The sequence below is a fragment of the Amblyomma maculatum genome, chromosome 3 (genome assembly GCF_055883805.1).
Source record: "Amblyomma maculatum isolate TAMU_Amacu chromosome 3, ASM5588380v1, whole genome shotgun sequence".
Lineage (NCBI taxonomy): Eukaryota > Metazoa > Arthropoda > Arachnida > Ixodida > Ixodidae > Amblyomma > Amblyomma maculatum.
In genome coordinates this window covers 17,892,478-17,909,145 of record NC_139346.1, presented here as the reverse complement: position 1 = coordinate 17,909,145, position 16,668 = coordinate 17,892,478, and the positions used below count along the sequence as shown (strand labels likewise).

Genomic DNA, 16,668 nt, shown 5'->3' with positions numbered 1-16,668 from the left:
ACATGCCATGGATCTCCAAATCTAAATCCTCTATTATTTACACAGAACAAATAAAACTGATATGAGTGCACAAGAATCTTGATTCTCGTTGTTCAACTAATATTTATTGATGGTGCTCATCGTAACTAAAAAAATTTATGTAGCAAATAATGGTCCCGAATTTACCTATTGCAACAGAAACGGGCTTGCAGGTAATCACCTTTCCTCCTTTCATAATTCAAAGCTGTGCATTTATCATGAGCTTTACATTCTTCCACATCTATGCACAACTATAAACTTGCACTTCAGGTATGCATCCTACCTGCACACCAGGATGCAGACTGCCTGTCATGTTATCCTGTCGATCCCCCTTCCCCCAACAGACTACGAGTCGGACACCTGCGTCATCTCTACATCAGACTTCTCCCACGTCGCTGGCAAACAGTGCTTGGACCCAAATCTCAGCTCTCTCATTGACTGCCTTCGCACAGAAAGCCATGACTCTTCCCTCACCATGTTCTTGCTGCATGGGAACACGCCGTACCGCCGCAACATGCGACCTGATGGCACTCTGCACTTGCTGGTCGTTCCACAATACCTACGCTGTGCTGTTCTCTGGCTATCTTGGCCTCTAACACACATACGACTGCGTGCGCCAAAGCTTCTTCTGGCCTGGCCTCTATCGCTCCGTCCAACATAGTGTAGCCGCTTACGACCTCTGTCAACGCTGCAAGAAACCTTCTGCTCTGCCCCCTGGACACCTGCAGCCGATTGCCATCCTGACTGAGACGCTTTCTCGTGATGGCCTTGACCTCCTAGGGTCCCTCCCGATTATGCCACGCGGTACGTGAACACTCGCGCCATTCCAACCAGCTGCGCCACTCACGTTACTGACTTCATGCAGAGCAGGAGCGCAAGAAACAAGGGCACAAGGAACACACTGAAAAACATGACTAGCGCAGACGACCAACTGAATTTTTATTGAAAAACAGGCCATATTTTATACTCCTAATCACACCAGATCAGTAATCTGGAAACACGAAGCAGAAGCATAATCATTGCCAGCACAACAGTCACCTTATCAACCGATGAAGTTCAGAGGCAATCAACAGGCATATCATTGTAACACAAATAATTTTTTTCAGTCATTTGTGCCCCGTACCTCACGTGACTGGAATCACCTTCCAGCAGATATTGCCATCATTAATAATTATGAGATATTTCGTGAAGCTATAGCTAGCATTGTATACTCAGGTGTTATTTAAATTTGACTCTTTGCTGTATTTCCCAATTTATGCATTTTTGTGTTTTTTTTCCACTCCCCCTCTGTAATGCCTCTGGCCCTGAAGGGTACCATAAATAAATAAAATAAATATATGCCTAAGGGGAAATTAAAAAGATCATACTCGCGGACAAGTTTTTGTGGCTATCGAGCCAAGGAAAGAGGGCAGAGCTTTCTTCATGGTGTTACTACACCATGTAGTTCTGGCATATCTGGCCTCAGGTACGGTTTAGGATCCGTCTTTGCTTGAAATAATGACTTCCGAGCCTCCAACACAGAAACATACTTCTTTATATACCACTTAAGGTATAAGTGAACGTATATTTGCGGTTAATGAACATCAAATGCTACATATGTTGCTGAAGCAAGCGCATTGCGAAAGCGCACAGGAACAGACAGGTAGATGCAGCAGCCGACATACACTTTGGGAGGCTGCTGACAGATGGCGTAGCCACCCCGTTTGCACAGTGCCGTGTACTGATTTTAAAAAGCACTACACTAAAGTTGTACCGCCCTATATTGCAGTACAATCCTGATGTAATAACAACGTAGGCACTTCTGTAACTATGTAATATTCCAGAGCACAATCCAGGTAATTTATCAAGGGACTACCATCTGCTGCGTAGTGAGCTGGGCCCGTATTCAGAGTTTGCGTCGTTATCGAAGTGTCGCTATGTCACGTGATCTTGAGTCATCTGATTCGTCGAACTGCCGGAACCGGGTGTTGCCACTACGGAACCGGATGAGGTGGCAACATCATGTTCCGGTGTTTCCACGAATCAGATGACTCGTGGTCAGGAAGATAGCGACACTTTCAATAACGACGCAAGCTCGGAATACAGACCCTGATGCGTTCTGGCTCTGTAGCCACAAAAACTTGTTCAGGAGTATAGACAACCAGCAGTTCCAAGTTAGCAAAAGCCGAGTCAAAACTACAAAACCAAAAAACAATGAACAGAAAACAAAAACAAGTGTAAATGCTAAAAAAAAAAAACACCCTCATAGCAAAAGTAGAGTCAGAACACTAAGACCATAAAAACAACAGAAACAAAATCAATTGGAAACTTTAGGCAAAACTTGACATAACTGCGCAAAGGCAAGGTCAGGAGAAGAAAGGAGTTTAAAAGCACCACAAGAAAACCGTAGGCACACCCCAGCCTTAAAACGAAAACTAAGCATTTAACTGAACCATCCAATAAGGCAATTTCTGACACACCAGTCTCCACCCCTAGACATGAGCCAAGCTTCAACTACCTCCCATAAATGCTGGTCTTTTGCACATACCCTTATCTCTGGTTCACCGTACAGTGGTTCACATTTTAAATAGCACTCTGGCCCACAATCATAATCACAGCCACATTTCTTGCAGTGGTCGGCAAGATGACCGCCTGCATTGTTGTCCACACACCGCCTATGCTCTCTTACTCTGTCATTACCACATTGCCCAGTTTGGCCGATATAGGAACTCGTACACCACACCACTTGCACAAGCTGTGGCTTTCAACGCATGTTTTTTCGCACATTCTTCCAGGTTTTTTCTTTTCTAGAATGCTGCATATGCCAGACATTTTGCATGGCACCGAAAAAAGCAGGTTCACCTTGTAGCGCTTTGCTACAATTGTGCGAAAGCTTGTGGAAGTATGGGATCACGTGCACAGGTTGCCTTCCTTCGTCGCATTGGCGTGTATTTTTGGCCTTCACTTTTTGGAAAAGGCTCTCACAAATAGAAATTATATTGGCCAGATAACCTGCTCCCTCTAGTCGTTCAACCTGCGCATTAAATCTTTCTGACAATGCTTGCAGCTTTTTGTTAAAGCTGCACGAAGGCTGTTGGCAATTATGCCTCGCTTCACAAGCTTAGAATGGGCACTGTTAAATGGAAGTGGTGCTTTCTGTGAACGCGGGTTGTAAAACCATATAGGTGACTCTAAGAAGCACATAAGCATAAATCTAGGTCTGCTGCTTCCCATGTGAAAGTGAGGCTACCTGACAATGTTCTGAAAAGATGTAAGATTGACGGAATGTCCGGTGACCCTTCTACAACTACAAGAAAGTAATCCACATACCGGAATACCCTCCACACATTTGTCCAGTGAAGTTCTGCCGCTCTGCGTTTGTCCATTGCCTCCAGGTATGTGTTGCACAGGACTGGTGCAAGGGATGACCCAATACATATCCCGGCCCCGTGCACATAGTACTGGCCGTTGTGCTTGATAACCGTTGAATCCAGGTAGAACTCTAGGAGGGCGAGGAAGTTGTCGCAGCTCAGGCCTGTCGCATTTTGAAAACTAACTGCTTCCGCAGAATCCACCTTGTCCCTGACGGCCTTAAACAAACCTGAATGCGGCACTGAATAGAAAAGATCTTCTACATCAATGGAGAACAAGGAGGTCATGATGTGAATGTTACCAACTCTTCAATAACTTTTGAGGAGCTCCTCACCAAGAGAGGGTCGTCATTTTCTAGGCTGTTCAAATGACACCCACTTGCACTTGCCATATACCTTTCTCAGTGACGATTGTTCGTAACGGACACTCGGGTTTGTGGGTTTTTCTCATGAAGAAGAACTCAAGGACATCAAGGCGCGCACTGTTGACTTTCCGCCCGAGCGCGTCCAACAGAAGATCATTGAACACCTTCACAGCAATGCCCTTCAGACATTTCGACGCAACTGTGACAGCCCTGAAGTTCTTTTCAATGGCGGCCTTTGCCTTCTGGTAGAACAGTTTGTTTTTCATGACAACAAATCCTCCCTCTTTGCTACTCTGAAGTGTGATAAGGTTGTTTTTCCAGTAGTCTTGCAGTCTTTTCAATTGGTGGTTTCTTTCTTTCCTGTTGCTGTTGCAGTGCGGAGTATGCAGTCGGGACCCTCGCCAATTATTCTGGCCCTATGTTGTTCTTCAGCCTGGTCAGCTATGCCTCCGACTATGGTGAGCAGCCAGGGCCTGCCAGTCGACTGCTCGTAGCTGAACTTCGGCCCTCTTCGCAATTCTTTTTCCACATCAGCTGGAAGTGCTGCATCTCTTAGGACCGTGACTGTGCACGCTGCTTGAGACCGGCGCTCTGTTCTTGCTGGAATGTAGAAGAATGGCTGATTGGGCGAGTTGGTGAACCTTGCCGGAACGTTCATTCGTACGTGTTGCCACTTTGGCCAGTCAGCTTAATGTACTCCTGCAGACAGCGTTCTGCTGAAAACAGGTGAGAGCTCTCAGCCGGTCTTTTAACAAATCAACTTGCAAGAATTCAGATTTAAGGATCTTCATGATCCTTCTGGCATGACCCCAGAACGATTCAACATGCGAGAACATGGCCTTGATTTCCGCTGGCACAAGCCTCCTTTTAAGGTGATATGACAGGACTCTTGATTTACAGGTCATGATGGCAATGAAGTTTGCACATAAAATGGCTGCATTTTGTGAGGCTACTGTGAAAGGAAGGAGCCCAGGGTAGGAGAAATAGCATCGATTAATACCTTCCATGCATATCTATGCCTGTTGATTGCCTCTGAACTTCGTCGGTTGATAAGATGAGTGTTGTGCTGGCACTGATCATGCTTCTGCTTCGTGTTTCCAGATTACTGGTCTTGTGTGATTAGGAGCATAAAATACAGCCTGTTTTTCAATAAAAATTCGGTTGGTAGTGTGCGCTAGTCCTGTTTTTCAGTACTCTGCACGATGCCTCACCAAATCGCCCACACAAAGGTATTAAACGTTGCCGACTTTCTTCTGCACTCCCCGTCAACTACTTACCGACCGTGGCCACTGCTTCCTTTCCCGAGTTGTTGGCGAAATACTTCGTGCTCCGTCACACATTCACCACAGCCTATCACCCTCAGATGAATGAGTTACAGAAGGTCTTGACCTCACACTCACTGACACGTTCGCCATGTATGTCTCCGATGGTCACCACGAATGGGACATTAACTTGCTATTTGTCACCTTGGCATAAAACTCTTCATGCCATGATACTGCTAGGTACAGTCCATTCTATCTTCCCTTGGGAAGAGACCTCTTACTGCCCTTCGACACTCTGCTTCCCGCAACTGGCCCCATAACTACTTATGCCCGCGATACCATTGCCTGAGCCGATGCCGCCCGGCAGATTGCTCGTCAAAAGCTCTCTGCCTCCCAAGAAGCTCAAAAATGCCACTACGATGCTCACCACCGAGATGTTCATTTTCCTCCCGGATCTCTGGTATTCCTCTGGCTCCCGTCCTGCCGTGCAGGGCTGTGCGAAAAACTTCTGCCGCACTACACGAGTCCTTATCGTGTATTACGCCCAGTGACTGACGTAACCTTTAATATTACACTGCTCCGCTCAAAGCCACCGTCCACTACACCCACTTCCGAAATAGTGCATGTGGCCCGCCTCATCATCATCATCAGCCTGACTATACCCACTGCAGGGCAGAGGCCTCTCCCATGTTTCTCCAATTAACCCGGTTCTGTGCTAGCTGCATCCACTTGACCCCTGCGAACTTCATAACCTCATCCGCCCACCTAACTTCCTGTCGCCACCTGCTACGCTTTCCTTCCCTTGGAATCCAGTTTGTTACCCTACACGACCATCGGTTATCCTCTCTTCGCACTACATGTCCTGCCCATGCCCATTTCGTCTTCTTGATCTCCACTAGAATATCAGTGACTTGGGTTATTTCTCTGACCCACTCTGCACGCTTCCTATCTCTTAATGTTAACCCTAACATTTTTCGCTCCGTAGCCATCTGCGTTGTCCTCAAGTTAAGTAGAACCCTCTTGGTTAGCCTCCATGTTTCAGCCCCATAGCTGAGTACAGGTAAGATGCAACTGTTGTATACTTTCCGCTTGAGCGATACCGGTAAGCTGCTACCCATAATCTGCGAGTGCTTTCCAAATGTGCTCCATCCCAATCTTATTCTCCTTGTTATTTCCTTTTCATGGTTCGGATCTGCGGTTACTACCTGTTCTAAGTAGACATATTCGCCTACTACTTCCATTCCTCAAGCCACATTATTCCTACTCCGTTGCCTTTTACTGAGGGGGAGTGGTACAGTAACGCGTGACCGACGAAGTGGTGTGTTCACAATGACGACGACCAAGAAACGCGTGAAAGATGAAGGGCTGTTCTAGAAGACGACGCAGACAGTGTGGATGCTCGACGACCTTTGAAGTCTATGCGCTGAGTTTTGCCCATCGCAGCGCAAGTCTTAACAAATACTTTCCCATAACTATACTTTACCCTATAGCTGACAGTACTAATTAATTTCCTCCTAGTAATTTATGTCTCCCATGAGTAATTACTGTATACAGTGAAGAAATGGTAGGAACTTAAAGCATGAAGGATGCAGTCAACTTGCCAGTGCAGTAACGGCTGCTAGAAACTTAAACTTAGCGTCAAACCGTTCTAATTGGTTTCGTTTTTTTTATGGGGTCTATTGTCCTGAAGAGACTCGGGCCATGAGGATGCCGCAGTGGAGGGCTCATATTTTGACTACCTGGGGTTCATTATGGTGTCCTGACGTCACACAGTACATGGGTGCCTGAAGTTTTCTTCCATCAAAACATGGCTGCTGCGGCCGGGACAGAACCGGTGTCTTACGGCACAGTAGTCAACTGCCTTAACCCTTTCACTGTCATGAACATACTGGTACATTTTCGCGTTTCCCCACCCCTCAGTGTCACTGACGTACCGGTATGTTCTCTATCATGCGTTCAAACTTGGACTGGCTGCGCCATCTGTCGAATCTTTTTAGAAGTTCGTATTTTCACCCCACGCTTGTTGGTACATATATTGAAGAGTACAGAGCACCCACACTATCCCCTTTGCTGGGGGCGTGGTCACTCCGCACGTGCTCACGCTGAGCAATCTTGCGGCGCGCGCGTACGATTATCGGTTCAAAGGTTGTGCTGTCATCTACCGCAGGCTTTTAGGCTTTTATTTTTATTCTGCTCGCGCATCTGCTACGGTGCAACAGTTCAAAGACGTGCGTCGCTGCCTCCAATAAAACGACACATGATTCGATCGCTGCTTTTGCCTCCAATAAACCGACACGATTCGATCGCTGCTTTTGCCTCCAATAAACAGACACATGATTTGATCACTGCTTTTGCCTCCAATAAACCGACACATGACTCGATTGCTGCTTTTGTTCTCACCGCGCCCTCGCTTGCGGCAAGCAGCAGTAAGCTAGGTTGTCTTAGCATCTTCATTTCCCAATGTGCCATTTCTCTCCGTGGTGCGGGCCAGTGAAAGTGTGCCCTCCGTGCATGTTGTTACTTTCAGATGGCTGACCAAGCGGGACCTTCGACTGCGGACTGGAGCGATGGGTCTTCTGATTGTGAATACAAGCCGAGCTCGGATTCGGACTCTGACAGCTACTCATCCGAGGAATAGGTGAATTCCACATCGTCAGATTCTGATGCTGAAACGGTGGGGCCGTCATCCCGGAAGCGTGCGCGGCAAACAGAACCTATATGGAAGAAAAGCGATTTCTCACCGATGTTGTCTCCTTTCGACGCGTCAGATTCTGGAACATCCGCGAGTGCAACTCTTCCACCAGATGTGCAAGAAGCTGATTATTTGAAGCTGTCTTTTGATCAGACAATCGTTTCGCGGATCGTGAGCGAAACTAACCAATTTGCGCGAGTGGAGACAGACGAACGAGTTGCACGCGCGTCGTGGCTGAAAGCTTGGGTGGAGACAGATGTGGCAGAAATGTAGTTTTCTTGCAGTTGTTCTCCTGATGGGCCTGGCCAGAAAGAATGCCTTGCAAGACTATTGGAGCACGAACCCTACATTGCGTACACCATTTTTTCCTGCCATTTTTTTCGTTGAACCACTTCCTGCTCCTCCTATGGCCCCTGCATCCGAGCGACTCCACAGACATCGCAGAACGGCTGAGAACAGTGCGGCCATTTATGGAAGCAATTCACGGCAAGCTTAGTAGCTTACTGATTCCCCACCAAGACCTCTGTATAGACGAGTTTATGATGCCATGGAAAGAAATAGGCAATACATTCCTTTGAAGAGGCACCGCTTTGGAGTCAAGTTGTTTGCTCCTTGCGACGTCAAAATCAGCTAGATTCTGAAATTTGTGCGTATACTGGAGCGACGTCAAAACCAGCTAGATTCTGAAATTTGTTGCGTATACTGGAGCCATAACGATGGTTAGATGGCATCCTCGAGGCGCTGCAGATGAAGTTATGTGATGTTAGGAAGATAGTGAGAGACCGGAAAGCGTGACGTGACATGGTCCATAGGGTCACGAAGAGTCGGACACGACTAAACGACTGAACTGAACTGAACTGGAGCCACAACAAACTTGACCATGGTCAAAGATTTGGGATTTTCTGGCTCTGTCGTTTTGGAGCTCCTTGAAGACTAACTTGGAAAAGGACACTTGCTCTTTGTAGATAACTGGTACAGTAGTCCAGCATTGTTCATTTGCCTTTAAGATAAAAAAATTACAAGGGTTCAACGCTGCTGAACCAAATATTGAGCGAAAGCATTAGCTGCGGGTGACCGAGCGTTCTTCTTTTTCTTTTTCCTCAGTTCACATATAAAGCCTTGCTTTAACCAAGCCGCGTGAACGTGCCTTAGTGGCCTATAGGGGTAATGAGAATGCCAGGGTCCTAGCAGGCTGATTCTGACATAACCTCTGACATAACCGTCCCGTGTGAAACGACAGACCCAAGTTGGCAGCTCCTGCCAGCCCGTGTGTCACGTGGGGTCACGTAGGTGGGGTCACGTAGGTGTCACAGCGTCACGTAGGTAAGACGTAACTGCGGCCAGGTCACGCGAAGGCTTGAAAGTGCGAGTAGTACTGCTTTCGCAATAAAAACCAATGCACACAGAACTTTTTGGACCAACAGGAAAGGGCTTCCAAATTCCTAAAAAAAATCAAAAAAGGGGAAGTGGAGTGCTATCACCCAGACGCTTCTTGCGCTCAAATGGCATGACAAGAGGGATGTGTATACCCCAACGTCGATGCACAATGCATGTCTAGAAGACACAGGAGATGTGAATAGGACAACAGGCGAAACCAAATGAAAACCCACGTGTGTACTAGGATACAATATGAAGATGACATCAGTTGACAAGACAGACATGATGATGAGTTTCGCTGACAACATTACGAAGAGCCTCAAATGTAAAAAAAAAATTTTTTTATATGATGGACATGTGCTTTCTCAATGCCTCCATCCTGTGGCGCAAAAATGGCGGCCGAAAAATTTTCGGTGAATTTCGTTTGAATGTCGTGTATCAATTGATAGAAGAGTTTCATACTGCTATGAGGAAAGGAAGAAAATGGAGCGGTGATGACCTAACGAGACTGATGGCACGGTACTTTCCCCAGATAGTTCTTCAGAGCGAGGCGAAAGGGAGCCGCACCCAACAGAGGTGTCACATGCGTGCGAACACTGTTCGAGGGCAGAAGAAAATGAAAGAAACCCGTGTTACGTGCGCTGAGTGTGACAAAAGCTTGTGCCTGGATCCACGCTTCAAGATCTACCACTCTCTCAAGAAATATTGAGCTGTGTTTTTTCATGTTATCCTCATTGGTAGTCAGGGCAATGATGATGATGATGTTAATTATTAAAACCCATAAACACTGAAATGTGCATATTCCATTGACTGTGTTATTTTCATAGCAATCTTAATAAAAAATAAACTGCTATGTGCGGCCCCTGATAGGCTCGTTCCCTGAAACCAAGCCAACACTGGGGGTGCAGCATGGCCAGAAACGCCCGACAGTGAAAGGGTTAACAACTGAGCCGCTGTGACGGGGCAACTGCCCTATTCATCCTATTAGATTACGCAATGTGAGATAAAGAAATTTGTACAGTTCGTTTTCCCTACACAAGCAGGCAAGAAATGACAGTAAATGTTTAATGGCATTATTAGTGGACTTGGTGCTGCACATCCTGGTTTAACTCTTTTGGGACAAACTGATGATTTTCAATGTACTACGAAATGCAAATTTCTGCGTGATGATTTCTGCGTGATGAGCTACACTTAGGAAGATCTTACGACAACTGTAGTTTTCGTTTCCACTTTTTTTTTCAGCACGCAGTGACATAACAGAAATAATATCTGGAACAGAGTAGTCTAAAATATAAATAAAAACGGCATTGAGGTCATTCCAGCAAACACTGCTAATTCAGTACCTTTCACATCACTGCGCTGCTCCTACCACAGATTATTTTGACGAGAGCAGTAGAAAGGAATTTGAAGATGACTTTGCAAGCTAAGACTTGAGCTCGGATGATAAGGCAAATACCAGCCTGAAACTAGCGAAGAATACTTTCGAACTCGGGTCACTCTTGAGCAGTTGCACACCCTTACTCTGCATACCAGCTGCTTTATTAGTATTCGCTCAGCAACAAAGAAGGGTCAAGCACACCCGGTGACTCCTCCAGAATTTCAACAAGTGCAACGTTCTCCTAGCTCTCCTGCTATGTTCTCCTAGCACCTAGCTCTTAGAGAACAGCACATTTTCAAATCTGATGGCAAACTAGATTACACTCTGCCACCTTCTACAAAACGTGCCAGCCAAAAACACTAAAGTTGAGAAATGCTGTGAAGAAAACGAGTGCAACCTATTTAGCGCTGTTGTTATGAGACCAGCCTATCTTAAACCATAACATATTAGTTCCTTGGTAACTTTATTAACGCAGTCAGAAGAATGGATATGCGAGACTCAATTACTGCTGCAGGTGACCATTGCTTCTGAACTGCATTAAAAACTAAAAAAGAATATGCAAATAGGAACACCACATTTTTGCAGCTAATAAGTGACAGAATGTAGTATTTCTTATACCCTGAAATATTCTCATTGCAGTGTTCTATGTTGATAGTAAAGTTGTTTTTTCAGTAAGCTCTCAAGCGATCTTTCTTTATATCATTTACAAAGGTAAACAAAAGCCTTGTAAGTATTTTAAAGATCACCTAAGAGATTTTTTTTGGCATATCTTTTTATTTTAAAGATCACCTAAGTGATCTTTTTTGGCATATCTTTTTAACACTTTAGCATATCTTACAGCAGATGGTGCAACTATTTCCTATAAAGGGCCCATGAAAAGATGTGAAAACGCTCACAGAAATTGCAGCACAAAAATTTTTAAGTTAGGTTTATTAGCACACTGAACACATGGGCGATCAAACATGACGTGCCTCTTCTCCCCCCTCAACTCAACCCATGCACACAGAGATGGGTCACCCAATGTCACCAGGAGCACTTTTAAATTTAAAAGTTATTTGGTAATTTTTGGCTCCACATAAAGTTTTCAAATTTGGCTCGAATACACACAAAGACCCCTTCTATCGATTTCTTGTATTAGAATTTTACTGCAAGTATCATTTTAGGAGCCCTTTAATAAAAATTCTGCTTTCAAGACTGGTTTTACTGCATGGTCCTATATAAAAAAGGAAAATTGCACGTATATAAAAGATATGTTCCAACATACAGAAAGAGGTTACCACCTTTTGCATTATATGAAAGTTTTTTATTACAGTTTCTTATTTTATAGAATTGCTTTTTCAACATTTTATAAATTTTTGGACTGAAAGATTTTTTTTTCATGTCATGTGAAAAGCTGAAGTAAATATTAATATGTTCGCAGGATCATTCACATAGCTACATTTTGATAAATGGTACGCCATGTTTAATTAAAGTTGGCACATAGAAAAAAAAATGTTTTTCCAAGATCTCTTCACACGGGCAAGTCCCAACTCCTTCGAACTTCTTTTCCATAAAGAACCACGGATGGAGTTCAGCCCTAAAGGAGTTGTCGCCGTGTCACACGGCTGAGAACCAGCTTCTCCGAGACGCCGTCGGGGTCCCATTAGGCGCTGTTCGTTTTGTGTATGCATATAAAATAATCAAGTTAAAAACATGTGAAATAATTTTTAGCTGCTTTCTTTTCAACAGTTTGAATTGACTTTAAAATATAAATGTATCTTTATTCATGTGAAAGGAATGCGCTGTTACTTTTACTAGCATATCGTGTTTGTCTGTTCTGCTGGCCACAATGTGCTTGCGAAATTCTTGCATGCATGCTTGGATATTTGCACATTTACTTTTTTCCATGCTTTGCGTTATGCTACAGTATTAAAATTAGTTATAAACTCAAAATTAATGCATATGCATTTTTTTAACACCTGCACTGATGCCCACAGGGAACCAGAGTACTCCCTTTACCTGCTCGAGGGAAATGATCTGTACTCCTTATGCTAGGAACTTCTTAAACTTCCTTTCCTAAAGGACTGCCGTGTGACACGGCGTGTATCTCCATTGAGATAAAGACTACCTTGGTTGAAGGGAGTTAAAAGGAGTTCAGCTGTGCCCATGTAACAGCAGTATTATATCCCTGTCACACGGCCGACTCGGAACTACCTTGAACTTCCTTGGTCTAAAGGAGCGCAAGGGAGTCGCAGGGAGTTTCGCCTCAAAGGAGTTGTCCCCGTGTCACACGGCTTGCAACGAGCTTCTCAGAGCAGCCAACAGGGGGCCATTAGGCGCTGTTTATTTTGCACAAAGATATAAAAAATAATGTCCAAAACAAACTGAAATATTTTTTATACTACTATTTTCCTCGCAAAATGCAATTAGCTTTAGTCATATCAATATAAAAGAACACACATTTGCTGAAAACAACGGCCATGCTCTAAACATAGCCATTTTTTCCGCTCTGCTGGACACCATGCGCGGCGTTGTGCAATACGTGGTGCAGTAGCGACAATTAAACGCAACTAACCGAGTTAGAATACAATTTTATGCAATAAAAACTAATATATTTAGGAGTAAAAATTACATTATTGAAGAAATATGTTATTTAATGACTCGGAAGCAAAGCACATTGGAAACGAGAGTACTCCCTTCGCCCATCAATGGAGATCGTCGATCTCCTTTGCTTCAAAACTCCATTTAACTTCCTTCCATAATGGACTGCCGTGTGACACGGCACGTATCTCCCTCGAGGTAATGGCTACCTTGGTTGAAGGGAGTTGAAAGGAGTTCAGCCGTGTCCGTGTGACAGAGGTATTAGGATCACCTGCTCTCTTCATGGTCTCAGAGAGTCCCCGTGATTATATGATGGCACAAGGGCAATAATGCTTCCAAGACAATGAAAAATTGTGACCAATTATAAGCACTGCTGAGCACATCTCTTCAATGTTGCCCAAATGACCTCACTGAAAACACTGCTCTACTGTGTTGACATGTTAAAAGAGGCATTAAGCACAAAGTCAAAACCATCAGTCATAAATGGTGGTTAAAATGGCGCCAATCACAATAAAAACGTAGGAGAGTGCTTCATCAACTGTATGTTTGGAGAACAATTTTGTCTGTGCGTGAGGTGGTGGTTTGTAGCAATGTTCCATGTTTTCCTGTGTGAGCAATGGAGACAAGAGTACACATTTCTTGGGCCAATAAGCTGTGGCAAATTCAGCAGGTTGCAAATGGCAATGAAGCTGATGTCATTAAAGTTTTGCACGTCACACTGCACAAATGCCATTAACCATTATAAATCAAGGCACTAAGCACTTAATGAATTAAATTTGTCCGTGTGGCACAGGCACTAGTTTAGTTGACAATTTGTCAACATTCATGGCATCTGCTGCTGTGGCTGACCAATTCCCTAATTCTGGTCCAGCGAACAGCCTAACTGGACACTGGTCTAAATAAAAGGCTGCTTACTTTTGCGAACTGCAACAAGGCAGTGAAGAAGTGAAGTGCGTCCGCATGGCTGGAAAAAAAAAAAAAAAAAAAGATAAAAAAAAAACAATGGAAAAACCAGCGTTACACTCGACGCCGAAAAAAAAAAAAAAATCTGAGCCTGTCACGAACGAACATTGACAGGCGCACATCGAAGGTTCCTCGCTCTCCCAGCGCTCAGTGGGACATGATACGTTGCCGCGGGCCCATTAGTTTCGAGAGTAAAAGCAAGGCTACGAGTGAAAAGCTGTTTTCTGAGCCAGTATACAATCCCTTGGACCTGTAGGCTTTGTCACAGTCAACGAAAAACTACGATGGGTTCACAAGCGCGAGTGCTGTCACCGCAGCCCAAGACAACGCTTGTCGGCGACACGTCCGCACGAGCCAGTGTGCGAGAAGCACACACACACACACACCCACGCGCGCAGTAACCATGGCATATTCCGGAGGTTCCGCTGGTCACGCGTGACCCACAGAAATTATCCATGCAGCTGCATATCTCGCGACTCATATGCCGTCGAGCTCACTCACCGGCTCCAGGGAGAAACACTTTCCTCCGTGCTAAAATAAACAACACTACTTCACACAGCCAAACTAATGCGCTTTGTTTGGGAACTTGTTGAACGTTCCAACGTTAGCTACAGCTTGGTCTTGGCCTGGATTGACTCGATATTGTTCTGGGCGCCGTCTGCAGACCCGGGGCGCGACATTCCGTTTCCAGCCCATATGAGAGCAGACACTATCATCATCGTCGCCATCTCCAAGACGTCACATTACGTCAGTTCCTTCGTTCTCGGTTGCCGCTAGTTGCCGTGGCAACAGATACGCTCCAAAATGCATATGGCGTCACGCATGTTCGCCGTCGCGCTCAGGGCATTGCTCGCGGTCGCGTCAGTTGCCTCGGCTAGAGGATGGGGCCCATTTGGCGTCGGCGTGCCAGCAACGATGTGCGCATCACAAACAGCATGCTAGCAATCCTCAGGGAGCCTCGTAAGGTGAGAAGCAGTCACAAAAACGTTGCTAGAGATTTGAGAAATGCGAGTTTTTACTTTGACAACATAAATTTTGTGCGGGAATGACCACTATAGCTATAGTGTACGTCAGAAGCTTCCGATTATTCCTGCAACAAACATTGCTTTCGATGCGCCTACAGCTCGTTATTCCGCTACGTACTTCGATTTTAATTAAGAGCATCATAAGAAACAGTTTGCTTCCCTTATGCCGCCATCGAGAGGGCAAACTCCCGTGAGTTAGTCGGAATTGTGCATATTTAAATAAACTGTTTTGTGCGGCATCGTAAACAAACTTCCTGATGTCCTAGCCATGCTTCAGAGGATATACTGGGCGTTGCCGAGGACGTGCATACAATATTGAGAAAGGCACTAAAATGAGCACAGTGGTATGTGTGCCGCGCAGTACTGCTGCAATAGTTCAGCATTGCTTTACCTTCGTATTTTATGTATTATCAATAGCTGCTGGCCAGGGGCAGCGCAACAATTCTGCTCGCGCTGGTTGGGGTATAAAGGCACATTAATGGACAGCTTCGGTGCTGCAGAAACAGTGGTCAGTGTCGACTCTCATTCGGTCGCTTTGTGTATTCTCACAGTTAAGGACGGGTAGATAGAGTTCAAGGTCGCGACACTTGTATCGATTGCCGGTTTTTCTAATACGCATGAGAACGTTGTCGGTTTCAAACGTTAATTACTTGCTTCTGCAACACTGCCAATGTTTTGCTACAGATAGTAAGAATAAGCAGGGGCCGCGGCTCTCAATGCACGCAATTTATGTAGCCATTAATTATTGCATGCCATGGCAGTAGTGTGTGATGTGGTTTGCTGCTGTTCATGCTATGAAACCACCATGAATGACACATGCTTTCTCATTGCAGGAGACTGAGGGCACTTTGGTGGCAGTACTTTACCATCCATTCCATTGCATTTGACTGCACCATGGGGTGTGTGGAGCGAATTGTAGAAAAGAAAGGGTGCTGCATTTGTCTGATAGTGCAGTGCTACCTGAAGCTTATCATCTTGAGCTTTCATATAAGCATGAACAGCCTTGCACTTCGTCAAATCTGTGGAATGCACAGAAATACCTTTTGTGCTGGCATATACCCTGCAGTGCAACTCTGCAGATACCACCAGGGTGCAGCTCTGCTGGTCAATCATACTGATGTAGGTGTATGGGTCGTTAGATAAAAAAGAAATGCTGTTCAGTTTACAGCAGAAGCACACCTGCAGTGTGCCGCACTGACTTGCGCATTACTCGAAAGCGCTCCTGGTACCAACATAATGCAAACATAAATACTCAGGCTTCCAACATTTGGAGGCAACACAGTTGTGAAATGTACTCAGGAAAATAAGTAATGTAGTACACAGTGAATGACGTCACCACTCGTGCTCAGTTTCGCTCCATGTTGCACTGCAAAGTAGTTATCACAAAAAACTAGATACAAGAAATCTTACTAGAAATTGTTGGCATGAGGATTGTTCTGTGCCCTAATCCTTGCATATTGGAAACTTGGCATTACAAGTTTCTGTGATGTCATGTCCAAATGTTTCATTGACACTAGTATCTTCCTTTTTTCACTACTGTGCAAGTTGTACAAGATTTTGTCTTATTTTGACTTCTAAAACAATTTGCAGATGGTCCAAAATCCTTGTTGAAAATCTAAGGTTTGGTTTGGTTAGGTTTGTGGGGTGTAACGTCCCAA

General features: G+C 44.9%; 1 protein-coding gene and 1 long non-coding RNA gene across 6 annotated transcripts in view; one reads left to right on the top strand and one right to left on the bottom strand.

The window, feature by feature from the left end:
• LOC146194291 (uncharacterized) overlaps positions 1–14,627 on the bottom strand; it is an 85,532-nt gene extending 70,905 nt beyond the window's left edge. For 3 of the 5 annotated variants that reach the window (XM_084597331.1, XM_084597333.1, XM_084597335.1), the window contains exon 1: positions 14,487–14,627. Coding sequence is in view for 1 of the 5 variants with exons in the window: in XM_084597334.1 (XP_084453460.1) it covers positions 13,938–13,984 (47 nt within the window). In the remaining 4 variants the exon portion in view is untranslated. Of the gene's footprint in view, positions 1–13,937; positions 13,987–14,486 lie in introns of all 5 variants that reach the window. The other 2 variants (XM_084597334.1, XM_084597332.1) reach the window with 2 other exon arrangements.
• A 178-nt stretch (positions 14,628–14,805) lies between these two features.
• Positions 14,806–16,186, top strand: LOC146194290 (uncharacterized). The gene is made up of 2 exons (XR_014705440.1): positions 14,806–14,950; positions 15,844–16,186. It is a non-coding gene; the product is annotated as an uncharacterized LOC146194290 (long non-coding RNA).
• The last annotated feature ends 482 nt before the right edge of the window (positions 16,187–16,668 follow it).